This window comes from Moschus berezovskii, chromosome 3 (assembly GCF_049115385.1).
Source record: "Moschus berezovskii isolate FMDL1 chromosome 3, NW_MosBer_1.0, whole genome shotgun sequence".
Lineage (NCBI taxonomy): Eukaryota > Metazoa > Chordata > Mammalia > Artiodactyla > Moschidae > Moschus > Moschus berezovskii.
Window position 1 is genome coordinate 15552351 of NC_142462.1, and position 22775 is coordinate 15575125.

A 22775-nucleotide genomic window follows, 5' to 3' on the forward strand; every position below is an offset into this window, starting at 1 on the left:
CCCCATCCTATCCCTGCCACAATCCATCCATGCTAGAAATGGCCCCTGCTTATCTTCCTGCCAGACACTGAAGTAGTTCAGACCTCAAAGGTTGGCCTGGGAGCAAACAGATATTTGTTTGAGATAGAAACAAAAAGAGATCTCTCAATATAGAATTTACTTCTCCAGTCTGACTTGAATCCAAGAGAAAAGCAGAATTCTTGGGTTCACCTTACTCTTAATAAGTCAGATCGCAAAATACTTCCACCAAATGTCCACATCAAGAGAAGAGAATGGAGTAAATATATGTTTCTGTAATCAGTTTTATTCATGTAGAGGGACACTGTTTACATTTTAAGTAGTATCTGGAAAACTTCAACAAAGTAATGAGCATCTTACAAATGTTTGTAAGTATGTAGTTATGTACTCATCTTTTAAATTTATAAAAATCAGAAAATGTCCATCAGAAAGTTTTGTAATGTAACAGTGGAACTAAAAAATATATAACAGCTATAGCTACTGTCTACTGAATGCTTGCTTTCATTTGACAAGAGAAAAAGTATTTTTAAAGTTATTTTTTAAAATAGAGGGGCTTATGGAGTAGTAACCTCTGCAGTCTTCACAGCCGTCCCTCCTTCCCTCTCTTCAGCATGAGCCAGCCTTGCCCATGTGACTACCGTCCCATTCCAATCAGTTGCAAAATAAAAAGGAAAAGGTTGATTATGTCCAGGTAGATGTTCAGGGCAGCAAAAACATACTCTTCGGGGTCCAGGTCAGAATGATGTTGGCGCCCTCCCACCATCAGCTGCACATCCATCACCAAGTACTTAAAGAAACGAAAGAAGAATTAGATACTTAAATTGTACATTTTGATCAAAGAAGTGTCCTGAGATTACCTGGAAAGTATCTTACCATCAGTAAATATGTCACTAAATTTGTAGCTAGAGATGTTATTCTCACAGCCTCAGTCATTCACAATCTCCCCAGGTTGGTGCTCTATCTATTAAAGCAAGTGCTTCACTCTCCCGAAGCCAGTGGGACCAAATCTGTGAGCCCTCCTTTCCTTCCAAGTCCAGAAACCTGTGCCTCTGGTCAGTGACGTGGACCAGGTGGGCTGATTGGACACAGAGAAACTACAAAATGCCCTGTGTTTGTGACTTTCCAGCGTGTTCTCACTGAAAACAAAGAAGGAAGAGACAGATGGTTCCCCGACATATTACCCACAGCAGTAGTTCGGGACTCTCCTTTGGGTGATAGCATTTTTCAAAGCTTGACATTGGAGGTGGCTTTGTGCTGATGTCAGTAATTCCAAAATAGAATGAGGAGAAGATTTACGTATGGTTAAATAACCCCCAATTAAACGTTTTAGCTCAGCTGTGGTAGGTAAAATTACAAGCTTCTTAACCATCAAGAAGAAAGGCGGAGAGCCCTCTCACCCTTGTGTTTGTTGCAAAGTGAGCAAATGTGGGCAGCGCAAGTGCGTTAGAGGGAGGAAGGGAAAACAAGCGGCTCCTTGGGCCTTTATATCCAGACTGTGGACTCAGAGTCCAGTGCTGTGAAGCAGCAGGGCAACCTTGGCACTACAGGGAGTTCTTGGGGTTTGAAAGATTCTTGGAAATAAGCCATTTTAGAACAACATCCACTACAGTGAAACCCATTCCAAGTAGTTCAGGTTATCAGCTCTCCCTGCGTCCTGGTCCCACTCAGGCTTCTAAGAATGAAGAGGGGAGGAGGAAAAAAGGACAGGAGGAAAAGGAATAACTGGGCACCTTCTAGGTAGCCTCTTACCCATTCATGATAGACATCATCTCATATAAAATGGGAACGACCTAGTTGAGGTCAGTGAGATTAACAGAGCCTCCAAGAAGGGAAGACCACTCTATGGCAAGTGGTAGAGAAGACAGTCAAACCCGAGGCTGGGGGTTGCCAAGGCAGCTCCCTCGCCTGGACCACTGAGTTCCATCCCACTTCTCCTCCTCCTCCCAATGTCTGATTCCAGCAACTTGGTGCAGAAAAAGCTAGAATGAACCAACCACTCCAGTTTGCCCAGGGACTTCATGCGTCTTCGGTAACCCCTCAGTCCCAGCAAACCAGGACAGTTGGTCATCCTTAATAAAAGGCCCCCAGCAGCTGAGCTTCCAGCCTTGCCCCTAGCCTCCATCTGTCACCCTGGAGTCCTAACTTCTATGGGAAAGTGCTTTTCTTTCTCCCTCCCCTCCAAGAACTGCTGACTGTAAGAGAGATAATGACTCCTAATCATTTCATGTGTTGGCAGTGAGGAGTGCAGAGTGCGCCTCCCTGGTGAGGGTATGTGTTTGAAGCAGACAGGGAAGTGGGAGAGTAACGTGAGCTGGGATCAAGCTGTCTGCCCCTGGTCCCAGGGAAAGAGGACTCAGGACACCATGCCAGAGACAGCCAGCTCACAGGGAAGCCCTGGTCAAGATTTGAAGCCCCAGGAACATTTAGGGGTTCAATGAACAATCATAATACGGTTGTAGGACACAAAGTTACTATACAACAGTCAACTGATTTCCTATATGCCAACAATGAGTAAGTGAAACTGGAGATTAAAAACACAAAAACATTTCCACTAGCACCCAAAAAAAATTAAATACTTAGATATAAATCTAACAAAATATGTACAAGAACTGTATGAGGAAAACTATAAAGCTCTGATGAATGAGATTAGGGAAGAACTAAATAAATGGAGACACATTCCATGTTCATGGATAGAAAGACGCAATATTGTCAAATATCAGTTGTTCCCAACTTCATCTATAGATTCAACACAACCCCAATCAAAACCCTAGCAAGTTATTTCGTGGATATTGACAGACCACTGCTAAAATTGATATGGAGAGACAAAAGACCCAGAATAACCAACATGATAATGGAGGAGAAGAACAAAGTCGGAGGACTGATGCTACCAGACAACAACATTTAAAGTTGTAATCAAGATAGTATGGTCTTGGCAAAAATACTTAACGAATATATAGATCAGCAGGACAGAATAAAGAGCAAAGGCAATACTAATCTCTTCAACAGATGGTGCTGAAACAACTTTGCATCCACATGCCAAAAAAAAAAGGATCTAGGCACAGACCTTACACCTTTCACAAAATAGCTCGTAACAGGGACTTCCCGGGCAGTCGGATGGTTAAGACTCTGTGCTTCCACTGCAGGGAGCGCAGAAACAATCCCTGCTCAAGATCCTGCATACCATGCACCATGGTCAAAAAATTAAATAAGTTTTTAAAATAATGAATAATAGACTTATATGTAAAACATATAACTCCTAGGATGTAGCATAGGAGAGAATCTAGATGACCTTTGGTATGGTGATGGTTTCTTAAATACAACACCAAAAGTATTATCCATTAAAGAAGTAATGGATAAATTAGACTTCATTAAAATTAATATTTTCTGCTCTGTGAAAGACAATGTGAAGAGAATACAAGCTACAAACTGAGGGAAATTATTTGCAAGAGAAACATAAAGGACTGGGACCCTAAATATACAAAGAACCCTTAAAACTCAACAGTAAGAAAACAAACAACTTGATTACAAAATGGGCCAAAGAACTTAATAGACACCTCACCAAAGAAGATATATAGATGGCAAGGAGGCATATGAAAAGATGCTCTACATCTTATGTCAACAGGAAAATGCAAATTAAAATAACAATACGATACCACTATGCATCTATTCGAATGGCCAAAATCTGAAATACTGATAACCTCACATGCTGGTGAGGACATGTAGCAACAGGAACTCGCACATACTGCTAGTGAAGAATGCAAATATTACCACCACTTTGGAACACTGTCTTACAGAACTGAAAATACTCTTACTGTATGATCCAGCAAATGTGCTCCTTGGTATCTTCCCAAAGGAGCTGAAATCATCTGTCCACACGAAAACCTGCACACGGATGTTTGCAGCAACTTTATTCATAATTGCCAAAATATGAGAGCAAACAAGATGCCCCTCAGTAGATGAATGAATAAATTAATTGTGGTACATCCAGATGGTGGAATATTTTTCAACATTAAAAAGAGATGAGCTACCAAGCCATGAGAACACATGGAGGAATTTTAAGTGCACATGCTAAGTGAAGGAAGCAATCTGAAAAGGCTTCATGCTGTGTGATTCCTACTGTAGGACATTCCGGAAAAGGCAAAACTGGGAAACAGATAACCTGATTAGTGGTTGCCAGGGGGAAGGGATCAGTTTGGAGGAGCAAAGAGGATTTTTAGAGCAGTGAAAATACTCTTTATGGTATTACAATGATGGGTACATATTAGACATTCGTCCAAATCCGTAGAATGTAGAACTCCAAAGAGTGAGTGAGTGTGACAGATCAATGTAGGTTCGCTCATCAATTGTAGAAAACGTTACACTTTGGTGGCAGATATTGACATTGGGGATGGTGATGCCTGTATGGAGGCTGGGAAATCTCTGTATCTTCCTTTCAGTTTTACTGTGAACCTAAAGCTACTCTAAGAAGAATTGTCTTTATAAAAAGTTAAAAGGAGAAGGAAGAGGACGAGAAGAAAGAGGGAGCAAGTCAGCGGGAGGGCTTTCCAGTGAATTACTGACTCCGCTTGACTCCAGGCCCAGGAGAGGCCTTAAGGCCCTGTCAATGCACATTCATACTCTTTATCAAAGAAAGGGAGAAATGGACTTACAAGTGAGAAGATCATAGTTCCAAGTCCAGCATACAATAGATGCAACCACTGCAAAAAGAAAGGATACAGCGATATGTTAAGAGCAAGACTGGGAACAACACAGGGGGTCACTTAGGTCACTGCTGTTAGATAAGATGCTTGGAAAGTCAAAGCTGTGGGGAAATTAATTTCTCTTGAACATAGTTGGTCGACAGTATCAACTCAATTCCATTCAGCAAGGAGGTGAAAACTAGCTGTTATGTGTATCAAGTAAGGCTCATCGAGCAAGTACTAAACATCTCATGCATAGAAAGCAAATGGGATCTACTGAGTATGTTTCCTTTTTTGCCCCATCCACACAGCTCTTCTAGAAAAAGTGCCCTCCCCTCAGCTCAGGGAATATTGTGACCCTCACACAGCCTTGCTAGAGCTAATTGACAAGAGGTGGGAGATGCCACTCCAACAGCAGTGAATCTCTTGACTGACCAGGAACTTCTTACATGACCAGGATCAAAGAGATCCTTTGGGCCAGGTAGAAATCAGTTCTCATGATAGAGGGATCCAGGCAGCCAATTGTGTGATTAGTCAGTGCTGGATTAGTTAGTGCTTTACAAGAAGAGATGACCAAGAAAGGGCGGTGGGGTTTCCATTTCTGTGAATTCTGGCTCCTCTTCCCACCTAGGAGCTCCATGAGAGTCTCTGGGCCTTTGCCTTGAGCCAATCTGAGTGGTATGTATTCCTTGCCACCAAAACAGCCCTGATCAGCACATGCGACAAACTGATCTAAATGCTGCAGAAGAGAATAAGGAAGTGGTGTACATCATCTGAGAAACACAATGGCATTCACTCCTCAGGATGAGAGAGCTGGTCTAGGAGAGATGGGGAACACCCTGCTAACCAGAGAAGGTTCTTGAGGGAAAAAGAGAAACCAGGTGCCGGGAATACATTGTGTGAGGCACACTGTTTGCAGACTGAGGGTGTGAGAAGACAGCTGGCAACTGCAGCCTGAAGGATTCAGACTTGCCAGGCTCCAACAGGCATGCATGCTTGGCTGTCCCTCTTCCATTTAATCATATGCCTAAGATTATATATCATTGGTATTTGTGACAGGAAATTTAGAATGGAAACTAGGGTTCATGTATCTAGTAGGAAATACGGTTTCTTAACTGCTCCTGAGTGGCATGGTGAAGATGTAAGGAACCACCCACCACATAAATATGGGTATTATTACTACAGTATCTGTGCCACCATCAGTAACAATAAATGGAGAACTATGGCCTTTAAAGACATATCTATGATGTCTTTGAGTTTATCTCCAAAATCCAGGCGGAAATACTGATTCTATGTCTGAAGTCCAGTTAGCAACGCCACTTGTTGCCACAGAAACTCTTTAATTCAGTGGCAGGACCAAGTTGGCCTTGGGGCTTTAGACAGATGGTCACAAGCCCCAGGCCAGACCTCTGTGAGTCTGGCTTCCAGTAGGGCCTCCACACAGGGGCCACTCAAGGCCCCTACCAGACATGAGGCCAGACCTTCTCATTCTGCCTGTCCACTTGCACACTGGACTCAGTCCAAGGACGGTGTGCATGGTGTAAAGGGTGTGACCATCAGATCACACAGACCTCACTCTAACCCCACTCCTACCATCTACTCCCTGGGTGCAGTGTGGAGTGTGAATTCTTTAATTTTTTTGAGCCTGTTTTCTTTAAGATTAGATGAGATATGTACTTTTCAGGAATGTTTTAAGAATTAACTTTGATGACTGTGAAAAACATATCGGCCTATGTATGATATCTAGTAAGGCAATGAATATATTAAAGCAAAAAAAAAAAAAAGAGAATGGAAGGAAGAAAGCTGGAATTGGAAAACGAGGAGCTGCCTCTCGGCTGCTGCTGTCAGAAAAGCAAGCCCATCCAGGCTTGCCCATCTCTGCACCCTCATTACTTCAGACAAGCAGCACCATGTAGGAAGTTAGAATCTGATCTGCCCTGTGTGTTGGTCACCTCCATGATTCTCTTAGGGGAGGACAGCTGTTGTCTCAGGCCGGAGCTCAATCTTCACACCCAGACCTCCTGTCAGTGGTCCCCCCACCAAACTGGTGTGGCAGGTGACCTTGGAGACCTCCAGCTATGGGAAGGGGCATGTAATTGACCAGGGCCCTGGTGGCCATGCAGTGCGACCCACTGCAGTTTCCTTCCTGGGTCATGCTTTACCCTGTCAATCACTGGTAGGGGGCAGCAGAGTCTTCCTGGGAGACCCAGGACCCCCGATGGCCTTGCCCAAAGCTTCCTTAGACCGCACAACATCCAGCAAGCGCCCCTCTTACTTCCCTCTCTTCCACCTGGGCTCACATGTGCTGTCATGTTTTGACAGCTCTTACAGCCCTTGTCACCCCCACACTGTTCTGTCACAGACATTTCTCCCACCAGTGTCTTTGCAAGTTTCACCCATCTGGTGTCTGCTTCTAGACTAACCACACAACCAGCACTTCACCTGATATTCTACCAGGCCTCTGAGGTTTTCAAAGGAGGTCCCACTTACATATGATCGAATGAAGATTAAGAGAATTCCATAGATGATAAGTACGAAGAGTAAAACAAACAGTATTCCATTTAGCAAAGTGAAATCCCACTGAGGAAACATAAAAAACACAAAAACAATTCAATTATCATCCATAGGAATTTCAGGGTGTTTAGAGATGTATCTCATACCTCTTAGACAGAAACTGGCCCATTTGCTAACAACGTACCCTGGCTAATCCCGAGAACCATGGAAATCCATTAGCCCGACACACTGAAAAACGCTACATAAAAGGTATTGTATGTCTTCAGGAGAGAGAAAAGGTAAGGTATGGATGAAATAACAGGAGCCACAAATTTGCAATTTTTGAAACTAGGTAATTGGCACATGGGGGTTTGTTAAAATATTCTATTTGTGTGTATATAAAATTTTCCCTAATAAAAAATGTACACTGAATAAGTAGGATGTAAATTTGTAAGTATAGAATGATCATAATCATTCATATATTTAAAAGCATGTGCATAGAATACATTAATGGCATTCAGCAGATGAAGATGTTAACTGGGTTCCTTTTTCACATTTGTATGTATCAATTTTAGTGTATACATTTCAGTAGAAATGTATATACTAAGCTTTCAAAAATTAACGATCCTTTTGTAAACCTAAAATTTATTAATGTGCTTTTATGAATCAGTAACCAAATCAGCTTAGAGATTAGCATTTTTAAAAGAAAGAGGAATATGCATTTTCTCCAACAGGCGGTGTCTGCGCGGGCGCAGGAGGGCCGAGAGGAGCTACTCCGCGTTCAACAGGCGGTGTCTGCGCGGGCGCAGGAGGGCCAAGAGGAGCTACTCCGCGTTCAAGGTCAGGGGGGCGGCCTTGAGGAGATACCCCTCGTTCAAGGTAAGGTACAGCGGCTGCACTTTGCTGGAGCGGCTATGAAGAGATTTTCCACGACCAAGGTAAGAGAAACCCAAATAAGACGGTAGGTATTGCTAGGGGGCACCAGAGGGCAGACACACTGAAATCATAATCACAGGAAACTAGCCGATCTGATCACATGGACCACAGCCGAATGTGGTCCCCTGGAGAAGGGAATGGCAAACCACTTCAGTATACTTGCCTTGAGAACCCCGTGAACAGTATCAAAGGGCAAAATGATAGGATACTGAATGAGGAATTCCCCAGGTCGGTAGGTGCCCAGTATGCTACTGGAGCTCAGTGGAGAAGTAACTCTAGAAGGAATAAAGGGATGGAGCAAAAGCATCCAGTTGTGGATGTGACCAGTGATAGAAGCAAGGTCCGGTGCTGTAAAGAGCAGTATTGCATAGGAACCTGGAATGTTAGGTCCATGAATCAAGGCAAATTGGAAGTGGTCAAACAGGAGATGGCAAGAGTGAATGTCGACATTCTAGGAATCAGTGAACTAAAATGGACTGGAATGGGTGAATTTAACTCGGATGACCATTATATCTACTACTGTGGGCAGGAATCCCTTAGAAGAAATGGAGTAGCCATCATGGTCAACAAAAGAGTCCGAAATGCAGTACTTGGATGCAATCTTAAAAATGACAGGATGATTTCTGTTCGTTTCCAAGGCAAACCATTCAATATTACAGTAATCCAGGCCTATGCCCCAACCAGTAATGCTGAAGAAGCCGAAGTTAATCGGTTCTATGAAGACCTACAAGACCTTTTAGAACTAACACCCAAAAAAGATGTCCTTTTCATTCTAGGGGACTGGAATGCAAAAGTAGGAAGTCAAGAAACACCTGGAGTAACTGGCAAATTTGGCCTTGGAGCACGGAATGAAGCAGGGCAAAGGCTAATAGAGTTTTGTCAAGAGAATGCACTGGTCATAACAAACACCCTCTTCCAACAACGCAAGAGAAGACTCTACACGTGGACATCACCAGATGGTCAACACCGAAATCAGATTGATTATATTCTTTGCAGCCAAAGATGGAGAAGCTGTATACAGTTAGCGAAAACAAGACCAGGAGCTGACTGTGGCTCAGATCATGAACTCCTTATTGCGAAATTCAGACTTAAATTGAAGAAAGTAGGGAAAACCACTAGACCATTCAGATATGACCTCAATAAAATCCCTTATGATTATACAGTGGAAGTGAGAAATAGATTTAAGGGACTAGATCTGATTGATAGAGTGCCTGATGAACTCTGGACGGAGGTTCGTGACATTGTACAGGAGACAGGGACCAAGACCATCCCCATGGAAAAGAAATGCAAAAGAGCGAAATGGCTGTCTGAGGAGGCCTTACAAATAGCTGTAAAAAGAAGAGAGGCAAAAAGCAAAGGAGAAAAGGAAAGATATAAGCATCTGAATGCAGAGTTCCAAAGAATAGCAAGGAGAGATAAGAAAGCCTTCCTCAGTGATCAATGCAAAGAAATAGAGGAAAACAACAGAATAGGAAAAACAAGAGACCTCTTCAAGAAAATTAGAGATTCCAAGGGAACATTTCATGCAAAGATGGGCGCGATAAAGGACAGAAATGGTATGGACCTAACAGAAGCAGAAGATATTAAGAAGAGGTGTCAGGAATACACAGAAGAACTGTACAAAAAAGATCTTCACGACCAAGATAGTCACGATAATGTGATCACCGACCTAGAGCCAGACATCTTGGAATGTGAAGTCAAGTGGGCCTTAGAAAGCATCACTACGAACAAAGCTAGTGGAGGTGATGGAATTCCAGTGGAGCTATTTCAAGTCTTGAAAGATGATGCTGTGAAAGTGCTGCACTCAATATGCCAGCAGATTTGGAAAACTCAGCAGTGGCCACAGGACTGGAAGAGGTCAGTCTTCATTCCAATCCCAAAGAAAGGCAATGCCAAAGAATGCTCAAACTACTGCACAATTGCACTCATCTCACACGCTAGTAAAGTCATGCTCAAAATTCTCCAAGCCAGGCTTCAGCAGTATGTAAACCGTGAACTCCCAGATGTTCAAGCAGGTTTTAGAAAAGGCAGAGGCACCAGAGATCAAATTGCCAACATCCGCTGGATCATGGAGAAAGCAAGAGAGTTTCAGAAAAACATCTATTTCTGCTTCATTGACTATGCCAAAGCCTTTGACTGTGTGGATCACAATAAACTGTGGAACATTCTGAAAGAGATGGGAATCCCAGACCACTTGACCTGCCTCTTGAGAAACCTGTATGCAGGTCAGGAAGCAACAGTTAGAACTGGACATGGAACAACAGACTGGTTCCAAATAGGAAAAGATGTACGTCAAGGTTGTATTTTGTCACCTTGCTTATTTAACTTATATGCAGAGTACATCATGAGGAACGCTGGGCTGGAAGAAGCACAAGCTGGAATCAAGATTGCTGGGAGAAATATCAATAACCTCAGATATGCAGATGACACTACCCTTATGGCAGAAAGTGAAGAGGAACTCAAAAGCCTCTTGATGAAAGTGACAGAGGAGAGTGAAAAGGTTGGCTTGAAGCTCAACATTCAGAAAACAAAGATCATGGCATCTGGTCCCATCACTTCATGGGAAATAGATGGAAAAACAGTGGAAACAGTGTCAGACTTTATTTTTTGGGGGGCTCCAAAATCACTGCAGATGCTGATTGCAGCCATGAAATTAAAAGACGCTTGCTCCTTGGAAGGAAAGTTATGACCAACCTTGATAGTATATTAAAAAGCAGAGACATTACTTTGCCAACCAAGGTCCGTCTAGTCAAGGCAATGGTTTTTCCCGTGGTCATGTATGGATATGAGAGTTGGACTGTGAAGAAAGCTGATCACCGAAGAATCAATGCTTTTGAACTGTGGTGTTGGAGAAGACTCTTGAGAGTCCCTTGGACTGCAAGGAGATCCAACCAGTCCATTCTAAAGGAGATCAATCCTGGATGTTCATTGGAGGGACTGATGCTAAAGCTGAAACTCCAATACTTTGGCCACCTCATGCGACGAGTTGACTCACTGGAAAAGACTCTGATGCTGGGAAAGGTTGGGGGCGGGAGGAGAAGGGGACGACGGAGAATGAGATGGCTGGATGGCATCACCGACTCTGTGGACATGAGTTTGAGTGTACTCCGGGAGTCGGTGATGGACAGGGAGGCCTGGCGTGCTGTGATTCATGGGGTCGCGGAGAGTCGGACACGACTGAGCGACTGAACTGAACTGAACTGAACTGACCTGAAAAAACTGGATTAGGAAGCAAAAGATCCTCAAATCCAATGTGTTTTCTTGCAAGTGTGTTTTCCTAATTCTCTATCTCCCTTATGTCACTCCCTGCCTTCAACACACCAAGAGAATAAAGTACCAGGTCACCGAGCCTGGTTCTTGGGCCAGAAACATCTGCAGAGCCTGGGAAGTGAACATTACTGAACCCCAGCCCAGACCTTATCTTCACAATTCCAGGCATGGCGCTCAGCAGTCTATGTTTCACAAGCTCTCCAGGTGACTCTGATGTCTGCCAAGAAAATTCGTCTAGAGCTGTGCTTTCAATATACATGGCTAGTAAGCACTGGAAATAGAGCTACTTCAAACTGAGATGGCTCCAAGTAGAAAATACATGCTGGATTTGAATTTTAGTTTGGAAAAAAAAGTAAAATGACTACTTTTGTTGCACTGATTATATGTTGAAATAATAACCCTTCATATATATTGGGTTAAAGGAAATATATCATTAAAATTAATTTTACCTGTTTCCTTTTACTTAAAATTTTTTCTGATGCGGACCATCTTGAGTCTTTATTGAATTTTGCTGCAGTATTGCTTCTGCTTTATGTTTTCTCTTTTGGCCGCAAGGCATGTGAGATCCCAGCTCCCTGACTAGAGAGGGAACCCACGCCCCCTGCACGGGCAGGCGAAGTCTTAACCACTGGGCCTCCAGGGAAGCCCCTCTGACTTTTTTAGCATGGTCACTAGGAAAGCCAGAAGGCAGAAGACGAGTGCACGGTGGAGGTGAGGCCCACAGCAAGCAGCCAGCCAGGGGGAGGAGGAAGCAGAATGGGTCAGCAGATAGTCACACACTGCCTATGACAGAAAGCTGCTTCAAAAATACGTACTTTTGTTTGAAGAGCAAATAAACTGAGTGATAGCGTCACCAGAGCAGTCGCTCCTGTGGCCCATAACACTTCCTCGGCGTTATAGAAACTAAAACCAGAGACTGTGATTATTGTTCACGTAACATTAGAAGAAAAACATACACACACACAAATGAAAAAATGTGTATCAAAGACTTACACTGACACGGTTCCTAGCAGCAAACCTTGAAGAACTGTCTAAAAACAAAATTCACAATAAATCAGGAGCCTGCTTCCAAAGGCGCCAAATCCAGAAGAGCTTTTTGAGATGTGCGTGTGCTGGCAGGTTCATGATATTAGGCTATGCCATACAGAAATAATGGAAGTAAACATTTTCTTAATGTTCTCCCTAAGACTGATAAGAAAAAATTCTCATATGACTAAAAAGTTCTTAGAATACAATAGTAACTTTCAACATACTCAGTGAGTTAAACTGAATATGTTATTAATTAGGAATGTAGAAACCAAGGTATAAGCTTTATCTGTAGACCATACTGTCATTAATCAAATGGGACCATCCACACAAATCTTAACATTTTATCAGAGCAGGATGTGCTATTTCTATTAACGCCTCGGCAACTGTGTCAGTACTGACCTTTCCCGTGGTGCCTGGATGAGAACAAAATGTGTCAAACCTCAGATGTGGGATGAGGAGTGAGGGGTGGGGCTGGAGGACACTTACCTACAGAGCATGCAGCTACACTGGTCGGTGCCAATCCTCAGCTCTGAAGTGGGCTGCACTGGGGCAGTGTGGGGGCTGTATAGGGGTCAGAGGGTTCCCTTGGTCCACATGAACCAGGGATGGGACAGTGTGGGAGAGAAGGAGGAGCTGAGAACCAGAAGCAGTCAAGCCGGAGGATGAGACCAAGAAGGCAGTGATGGTATGCCTAGGCCCACAGTCAGTCTCCAGGACTGACCGGCAGGCTGCTGAGAACTGCAGTTGGCAGTGCTGCAGGGCCTGAGGACATTCCCAGCTGGCCAGATGCTCTGTCTTCTCCAGTGACACGAGGAAGCTATTCTTCCCAACATGTAATTCCCATTAGACAATGCAAGATCCTCAGATTCTCAGGATGCAAGATGCAAGATTCTCAGTGCCCATGTGTCCTTGCTCACATTTACCACCAGGAGGCGCAGATCCAAATCTAGGCTGATCAAACTCAAATGCTCGGAATTACGCATTTTGTGCACTAATCTCACCTCTGGCTTCATTTGCCTTTCCTTATTTTTCCTTCCATCAGATTTCCCCACCAACTTATTTTCTTACGTTGTGTGTATTTTTATAAGCTACCTCAACACTGATATGGAGCCAGGTGAGAAACAAATGAATTGGTGAGTAAATCTCATGGAAGGGTGGTCAGCAGTTCAGGGGGGAATTCCATAGAATCTGACTTTGTTTCCAACTCATTGAACCACAGTGAGATTTCCTCTGGGTTTTCCTAAGAGAAGCAAATGCTTATTGTCAGTGAGTTCACTGCCCTCAGGAGGCAAGAGTGTTGGCCCAACTGGTATGAACATTAACAGAACAGAAACCTCAATTACAACATAGTCAGGAGACGTTGAAATAGAAATAAAATAAATTTTACAGAGAAAGTTACATTTCTTGCACACAATTTGTGAACTAAATGTGGAACTCACTCTCCGTAACAAAATGAGTTTGTTGTGCCTGACAGAGGACAGTTGGGTTAACTGTCTTGGGAGACTCAGGAGCAGGCCTCTCAGAGGCAAGTCTGCTGGCCCAAAGGAGTAGCCGAAGATCTCCAAATTCTCTAGCTTGTTAAAAGGGTGTGGATTCCACCTCACATGTAAGTTAACTTCAAAATTCATCCAAGAGAACGTCTCACAAATAATTTCTATCTTCTTATTCCATAGGAAGATTTTTCCACAAAAAAAAGGAATGAACTTAATAATGAGATGAAAATATATTTCAGAGGTGAATGACAACGGATGCTAAAGAGGTTTACTTACAAACACTCCCAGGAGAATGTAATTCGCAGGCACCTGGCGGCGAAGTTTCCCACAGAAGGCGAGTATAATAAATACAGCAAAAAAGGCTGGCCTGGGGATAATTTAACACCATGTGTTATTTGCTTCCAGTGATTATATCATGTGATATATTACAGGTAGATAGATATAGAGATGTTTGATCTGATAATAAGTGTTATAAAGAAAAATAAAGATTATTATCTTTACCTCCTTTTTTTTTTTTTTTGCTTTTAAAACTAACTTTTCCCATTGCCATCCACACACAGCTTGTGGGTTCTTTAAAAAATATTTTTACTTTGAAATAATTGTAGATTCACAGGAAATTGCAAAGGATCAGAGGTCCTGTGTACCCTTTACCCAGTTTGCCCCCATTTTACATATTTCAAGTAGACACCCAAACCAGTATGTGTCATCGTTATAGTGTGTATATATGTAATGCTATGTCATAGACCTGTGACACAAATCTGTGTGCAGATCCATGTAACCAGCACTATAATCAAGGTGTGGAACTATCTCATCATTAAACTATTGTACCATCCCTTTATGGTAACACACACAGACATGCACACGCACTCATAAAGCCCTAACTCCCAGCAACCACTAATTTGCTTTTCATCTCTATAATATTGTCATTACAAGAATATGTTACTTTTACCTAATTTTCAGTAAAGAATATCAACTGATAGCTAGTAGAAAGAACACTTTTTACTTAATCCAATAATACTTACAAGAGTGTGTAATTGAACCAGGGATTCTTGATCACCCAAGATCGTAAAGCCTCCCTGGTTAAAAAAAAAAAAAAAAGGACATTGTCTTACACAATAAGTAGTTTATTTTGCTAACTAGTATAATGTTTAAGTATAAATTTAAAATCTCATGAGAAGAAAGGGGGAAAACCCTAAGCAGTTGACAATGACAGATGGGAAAGGAAACAGTGAAACATATAACTGTTAAATTGTAAGATAAAGATAAACTGTATCTTACTTCTTTAAAATAGGGTCATAAAAAATACAGTTATAAGGAGTAAGTGAAATTTAGATAAATGCAAATGTCCCAGTGAAGATTTTATTTAAAAAATACTGAGATATGTATATAAACAAAAGTAATAAAATTTTCATATATTTGTCTAAAATATAGATTTTCAAAGGATGAGTTTAAGCAGTGATGAATCATACTCCCTGAAAAAATTTCTGCATTTAACAGAGATCTAGCCTTCAAGGCCTTCACAATCTCACCTTTTTTCCTTTATTTGATTTTGTCTGTGGAAATAGCTCAGGGAAAATAAAAAAGAAAATAGTACCCAAAATAAGAGTAAGGGAAAAGTTTTTGGCTTAGGAAGTTAAATTGAAACTCTAGAAATCTACTAACACTTTGGTCTAGGAGTTGCCTCCGAAAAACAAAGCAATAGAAATGATATTCCTATGAATGATTGGGCTTCTCAGGTGGCCCAGTAGAAAAGAACCCGCCTGTCAATGCAGGATACACAAGACATGCAGGTTCGGTCCCTGGGTTGGGAAGATCCCTTGGAGAAGGAAATGGCAACTCACTCCAGTATTCTTGCCTGGAAAATCCCATGGACAGAGGAGCCTGGAGGGCTGCAGTCCATGGGGTCACAGTCAGATGCAACTGAGCACAGACACACATGAATGATTAGGGAAAAATAGATAATTTTTTAATGATCAAAATTCAGTCAAGCTAAATAGTAAGAATTAATGTGGGCAACTTAATAGGTCATCTACATCAGTAGTGAAGACCTACCAGAAAACAAACAGGCTGACGATTGCCCCAGTGATCAGAAGCTGAATGGACAGCAGGAAGAACACTTTTACGATGAAAGCTGAGGAGACAGAAACTTACTTTTATGAGACAATATTCAAAAGGAAAAGTATAAATGTAACTACCTATTTTTGACACTTAGTGAAATACATTTTTCCTGATTTTCTTGAGGACAGGAAAGGGAGTGCGAGTTTACAGTTGGCCAATGGTGTGACAATACAACTCTGCAGAACTCTTAGAAAAGACTCAGTCCAGACTGTAAGAGGCATTTTAGTGGAGATCCAAGAGTTTATCCATAAGAGCCCCCACAATCTAAAGACCAAACTCAGGGGTTTAATTGCGTATTGTGCACACCCCATCCTCCTTAGGACCAAAAGTGACCTGAGAATCTCAGAAGGTTGCCACCCCATCGTTAGGGACCGAGCAGCATCCCTGCATAGACGGAGCCAGTGATGCACCAGGGACTGCTGGGGGAGAGGGCGTTCAACCCTCTGCAGGGAGTCTGCAGGGCTGCTCCACTACTTTTCTCTCCACCCTCCCTGTCTTTAGCAACTCCCTTCCCTCCTACTTGTGCAGAAACTGCATAATCTGACTAATGTAACCAAGGAGTTTCAAGCAAGTGCCATGCCAAAGCAGAGTTCAGGGTGTGTTAGCATCTATGTTTACTTCCAGCTAACTACATGGGTTTTTCCAGAGCCCTCCGAATATGGCATTGGTAATGACTATGTGCTTTTCTTTGGGCTTCTCCCGACTTATCCCATCACTGTGGATGGTGACTGCAGCCATGAAATTAGAAGACGCTTGCTTCTTGGAAGGAAAGCTATAACAAACCTAAACAGTGTATTAAAAAGCAAAGACATCACTTTGCCAACAAAGGTCCATATAGTCAAAGCTGGTCTTTCCAGTACTCATGTATGGATGTGAGAGTTGGACCATAAAGAAGGCTGAGCGACAAAGAATTGATGCTTTCTAACTGTGCTGGAGAAGACCCTTGAGAGTTCCTTGGACAGCAAGGAGATCAAACCAGTCAATCCTAGAGGAAATCAACCCTGAATACACATTAGAAGGACTGATGCTGAAACCAAAGCTCCAACACTTTGGTCACCTGATGCGAAGAGCTGACTCATTAGAAAGGACCCTGATGCTGGGAAGGATTGGAGGCAAAAGGAGAAGAGGATGGCAGAGGCTGAGATGGTTGGATAGCATCACGGATTCAATGGACATAAACTTGGGCAGACTCTGGGAGTTAGTGGGGGACAGGGAAGCCTGGCGTGCTTCAGTCCATGGGGTCTCAAAGAGTTGACTTCATGACTGAACAACAAAAACAACAACCCCAATTTTAAAAGGAAAAAAAAAAAAAAGAATGCTGCTTAAAGTTGACTTATAGGATTGTCAGTGTGTCCTTCTGCTGGGCAGTTTCTGTGTATTGGAAGTGTGACAGTAAAGAAATAGCATGAGCTATGCCAGAACATATATCCCCAAATGTGTGCTACTGCGTTAAAATATCTACTTAGTTAACTTTAAATTCACATCTGGTGTGTATCAAGAACTATAAGAGAATAGATATTAAATGTGACCCAGCCTTATTAGACTAGACCATATAGATCAATGAAATAGAACTGAGAGCCCTAAAATAGTCCCTTACATTTGTGGAATTGACCACAAATGTGGTCAATTGATTTCTAATAAACATACTAAAACAATTCAGTGGAGAAAGATGAGTCTTTTCAGCAAATGGTGCTGGGACAACTGGATATATGCATACAAAATGATGAATTTGGGCCCCTTTCTCATATCACACACGCACACACAGACTAATTAGTTAAACATTGATCATAAACATAAACAAGAAATATAATTCTTGGAAGAAAGCATAGGTGTAAATCTTTGTGAGCATGGATTAGGCAATGTTTTCTTAGATAATGATACCTAAAACACAAGCAAAGGAAAAAAAAAATTGGATTTCATCAAAAGTGGATTTGAATTTCCCTGGTGGTCCATTGGTTAAGAATCCTCCTGCCAACGCAGGGGACACTGGTTCGATCCCTGGGCTAGGAAGAGTCCACATGCTGTGGGGCAACTAAGCCTGCGTACCACAGCTACGGAAGGCCCTGCATATAGAGCCTAAGCTCTGCAATAAGAGAAGCCACCACAACCACAGAGTAGCCCTCACTTGCCGCAACTAGATAGAGACCATGGGCAGCAATGAAGACCCCGCACAGCCAAAGATAATAATAATAGATTAATTTAAAAAAGAATTCTCACTTTAAAAAAAGGGCGAAAGCTTTGTGCTTCAAATAACACCATAAAGAAAGTGAGAAAAAAAAATCCCACAAACTGGAAGAAAGTATTTGCACATCATGTATCTGTAAAGTGATCTAGTACATGAAGAACACTTACACTCCAATTACAAGAAGACAAATAAGAATTTATAATGGGCAAAGCCTGTGTAGTTCCCTCCGATACTGACGCTGGGCTTGGCCACATGACACGTTGGCTAGTGAGGCATTAGCACTGGATTGATTAGCAGAGGCTTTATAAACTGCTTATCACTGGGGCTTGTCCATCAGGTCTACCTCTTCTTGGGACCCAGTTCCATGTGATCAGAAATTAAACCAAAAGAAGAAAGCCAACAACCAACACAAACTGCCATCCTTGTCAGGGAGTCATAAAGGCCACTGCAGACTCAGCTTCCAACTAAGAGCTTCAAAAGGCATCTTTCCAGCAACAAGGTAGAGGGTGAGGGCCATGGGGAGACAGCAGTGAAGTTCGAAGCTCAAGAGTCCACCATCAAGTCATCCAGATCCTAAGAAGGCCTCAGTTCAGTTCAGTCGCTCAGCTGTGTCTACTCTTTGCAACCCCATGGACTGCAGCAGGCCAGGTCTCCCTGTCCATTACCAACTCCTGGAGTTTACTCAAACTCATGTCCATTGAGTGGGTGATGCCATCCAACCATCTCATTCTCTGTCGTCCCCTTCTCCTCCCGCCTTCAATCTTTTCCAGCATCAGGGTCTTTTCAAACGAGTCAGCTCTTGACATCAGGTGGTCAAAGTATTGGAGTTTCAGCCTCAACATCATTCCTTCCAATGAACACTCAGGACTGATCTCCTTTAGGATGGACTGGTTGGATCTCCTTGCTGTCCAAGGGACTTTTGAGAGTCTTTTCCAACACCACAGTTCAAAACCATCAATTCTTTGGCGCTCAGCTTTCTTTATACTCCAACTCTCACATGCATACATGACTAATGGAAAAACCATAGCTTTGACTAGACGGACCTTTGTTGGCAAAGTAATGTCTCTGCTTTTTAATGTGCTGTCTAGGTTGGTCATAACTTTCCTTCTAAAGAGTAAGTGTCTTAATTTCATGGCTGCAGTCACCATCTGCAGTGATTTTGGAGCCAAAAAAAGGAAAAAAGTCAGCCACTGTTTCCATTGTTTCCCCAACTATTTGCCATGAAGTGATAGGACCAGATGCCATGAGCTTAGTTTTCTGAATGTTGAGTTTTAAGGCAACTTTTTCACTCTCCTCTTTCACTTTCATCAAGAGGCTCTTTAGTTCTTCTTCACTTTCTGCCATCAGGGTGGTGTCATCTGCCTATCTGAGGTTATTGATATTTCTCCCGGCAGTCTTGATTCGAGCTTGTGCTTCGTCCAGCCCAGCGTTTCTCATGATGTACCCTGCATATAAGTTAAATAAGCAGGGTGGCAATATACAACCTTGACGTACTCCTTTTCCTATATGGAACCAGTCTGTTGTTCCATGTCCAGTTCTAACTGTTGCTTCCTGACCTGCACACAGATTTCTCAAGAGGCAGGTCAGGTGGTCTGGTATTCCCATCTCTTTCAGAATTTTCCACAGTTTATTGTGATCCACACAATCAAATACTTTGGCATAGTCAATAAAGCAGAAATAGATGTTTTTCTGGAACTCTCTTGCTTTTTTGATGATCCAGCAGATGTTGGCAATTTGATCTCTGGTTACTCTGCCTTTCTAAAACCAGCTTGAACATCTGGAAGTTCACGGTTCACATATTGCTGGCTTGGAGAATTTTGAGCATTACTTCACTAGTGTGTGAGATGAGTGGAATTGTGCGGTAGTTTGAGCATTCTTTGGCATTGCCTTTTTTTGGGATTGGAGTGAAAACTGACCTTTTCCAGTCCTGTGGCCACTGCTGAGGTTTCCAAATTTGCTGGCATATTGAGTGCAGCACTTTCACAGCATCATCTTTTAGGATTTGAAATAGCTCAACTGGAATTCCATCACCTCCACTAGCTTTGTTCATAGTGATGCTTCCTAAGGCCCACTAGACCTCACTTGCAAGGATGTCCGGCTCTAGGTGAGTGATCACACCATCGTGACTGTCTGAGTTGTTAAGTTCTTTTTTGGATAGCTCTTCTGTGTATTCTTGCCACCTCTTCTTAATATCTTCTGCTTCTGTTAGGTCCCTACCATTTCTGTCCTTTATTGAGCCCGTATTTATATGAAATGTTCCCTTGGTATCTCTAATTTTCTTGAAGAGATCTCTAGTCTTTCCCATTCTTTTGTTTTCCTGTATTTCTTTGCACTGATCACTGAGGAAGGCTTTCTTATCTCTCCTTGCTATTCTTTGGAACTCTGCATTCAAATAGGTATATCATTCCTTTTCTCTTTGCCTTTCGCTTCTCTTCTTTTCACAGCTATTTGTAAGGCCTCCTCAGACAGCCATTTTTGCTTTTTTGCATTTCTTTTTCTTGGGGATGGTCTTGATCCCTGTCTCCTGTACAATTGCATGAACCTCCATCCATAGTTCATCAGGCCCTCTGTGTATCAGATCTAGTCCCTTAAATCTATTTCTCACTTCCACCGTATAATCATAAGGGATTTGATTTAGGTCATACCTGAATAGTCTATTGGTTTTCCCTACTTTCTTAAATTTAAGTCTGAATTTGGCAATAAGGAGTTCATGATCTGACCACACTCAGCTGCTGGTCTTGTTTTTGCTGACTGTATAAAGCTTCTCCATCTTTGGCTGCAAAGAATATAATCAATCTGATTTCGGTGTTGGCTGTTTGGTGATGTCCATGCATAAAGTCTTCTCTTGTGTTGTTGGAAGAGGGTGTTTGCTATGACCAGTGAGTGCATTCTCTTGGCAAAACTCTATTAGCCTTTGCCCTGCTTCATTCCGTGCTCCAAGGCCAAATTTGCCTGTTACTCCAGGTGTTTCTTGACTTCCTACTTTTGCATTCCAGTCCCCTATAATGAAAAGGATGTCTTTTTTGGCCGTTAGTTCTAAAAGGTCTTGTAGGTCTTCATAGAACCATTCAACTTCAGCTTCTTCAGCATTACTGGTCGGGGCATAGACTTGGATTACCATGATACTGAATGGTTTGCGTTGGAAACGAACAGAGATCATTCTGTTGTTTTTGAGATTGCATCCAAGTACTGCATTTTGGACTCTTTTGTTGACTATGGTGGCTACTCCATTTCTTCTAAGCGATTCTTGCCCACAGTAGTAGATATAATGGTCATCCGAGTTAAATTCACCCATTCCAGTTTATTTTAGTTTGCTGATTCCTAAAATGTCGACGTGCAGTCTTGCCATCTCCTGTTTGACCACTTCCAATTTGCCTTGATTCATGGACCTAACTTTCCAGGTTCCTATGCAATATTGCTCTTTACAGCATCGGACCTTGCTTCTATCACCAGTCACATCCACAACTGGGTGTTGTTTTTGTTTTGGCTCTGTCCCTTCATTCTTTCTGGATTTATTTCTCCACTGATCTCCAGTAGCATTTTGGGCATCTACCGACCTGGGGAGTTCCTCTTTCAGTGTCCTATCTTTCTGCCTTTTCATACTGTTCATGGGGTTCTTAAGGCAAGAATAATAAAGTGGCTTGCCATTACCTTCTCCCGTGGACCACATTTTGTCAGCATCTCCACAATGACCCGTCCATCTTGGGTGGCCCTACACTGCATGGCTTAGTTTCATTGAGTTAGAAGAAGTTAGATGGGTTTGAAGAACGCGTAAACATGGCATATTGTTTTCTGGGGACCTGTAGCATTTGCCTTGAATTGCGTAACTTCCAACTTCATATTTCATGAAAGAAAAAAAATTCTCATTTATTTAAGCCATAGTTTTTTGGACTTCTGTTACAGCTGAATGTATTTCCGATAGAGAATTAATATGTAGGGCTCTGAATTAGTATTCTTTAAAACTAAAGCCAGTATCATGGTATCACTTTGTATGTAAGTTAAGATATTCTGTGTTCAATGACTAATTCACATTTTTTAAGAAAATCACAATTTATTCACCATAATATGTCTATCATGAATTTATGAATGCCTTGGAAAACTTGGGGAGCTGTCTGTTCTTACATATGTCATATTTCATGGTAAAGCATGATGGGAAAAACTAAAGGCAAATTTAAATCCTACAACCCACCCTGTGGAAATATTTTAAGAGAACTTTTGCTGTTCTCTTCCCAAAAGGCCATTTCTATATTCTTACCTCTGCGGACAGCTGTTTCTGAAAATGGGCCAGGGTTGGTGTCGTCTGTAGTAGTCTCCGGTGAAATCTGCACCACATAGGTATCTGTTCGCTTACCAGCCTTTGAGTGTGGATTTCCATGAGCTTGTTGTGGCCCCTGAGTTGAAGGTGCAGTTCCGTAGGACTGAGGAGGCTTGCCCCCCGTATAAGCATCTGCAGCTTTCTGAACCAGATGTTGATGATCTCCAGAGCTAAAGTCTATTGGTTCACTGACCTCCAAGTCCATTTTCCTGGAGAGGGAACACTGTTATTCAGGTCCT

The 22775-nt window shown here is 42.3% G+C and overlaps 1 protein-coding gene across 1 annotated transcript; it reads right to left on the minus strand.

Annotated features, from left to right (window-relative positions):
* Window positions 1-451: 451 nt before the first annotated feature.
* Window positions 452-22775, minus strand: LOC129552843 (protein lifeguard 2-like). The gene is made up of 9 exons (XM_088832083.1): window positions 22477-22775; window positions 15971-16049; window positions 14941-14994; window positions 14195-14285; window positions 12390-12427; window positions 12212-12299; window positions 7188-7277; window positions 4668-4715; window positions 452-805 (listed from the first exon to the last, which is right to left on the minus strand). The coding sequence occupies exons 1-9, from the start codon at window positions 22739-22741 to the stop codon at window positions 653-655; spliced, it is 906 nt and encodes a 301-aa protein (XP_088688209.1). The 5' UTR covers window positions 22742-22775; the 3' UTR covers window positions 452-652.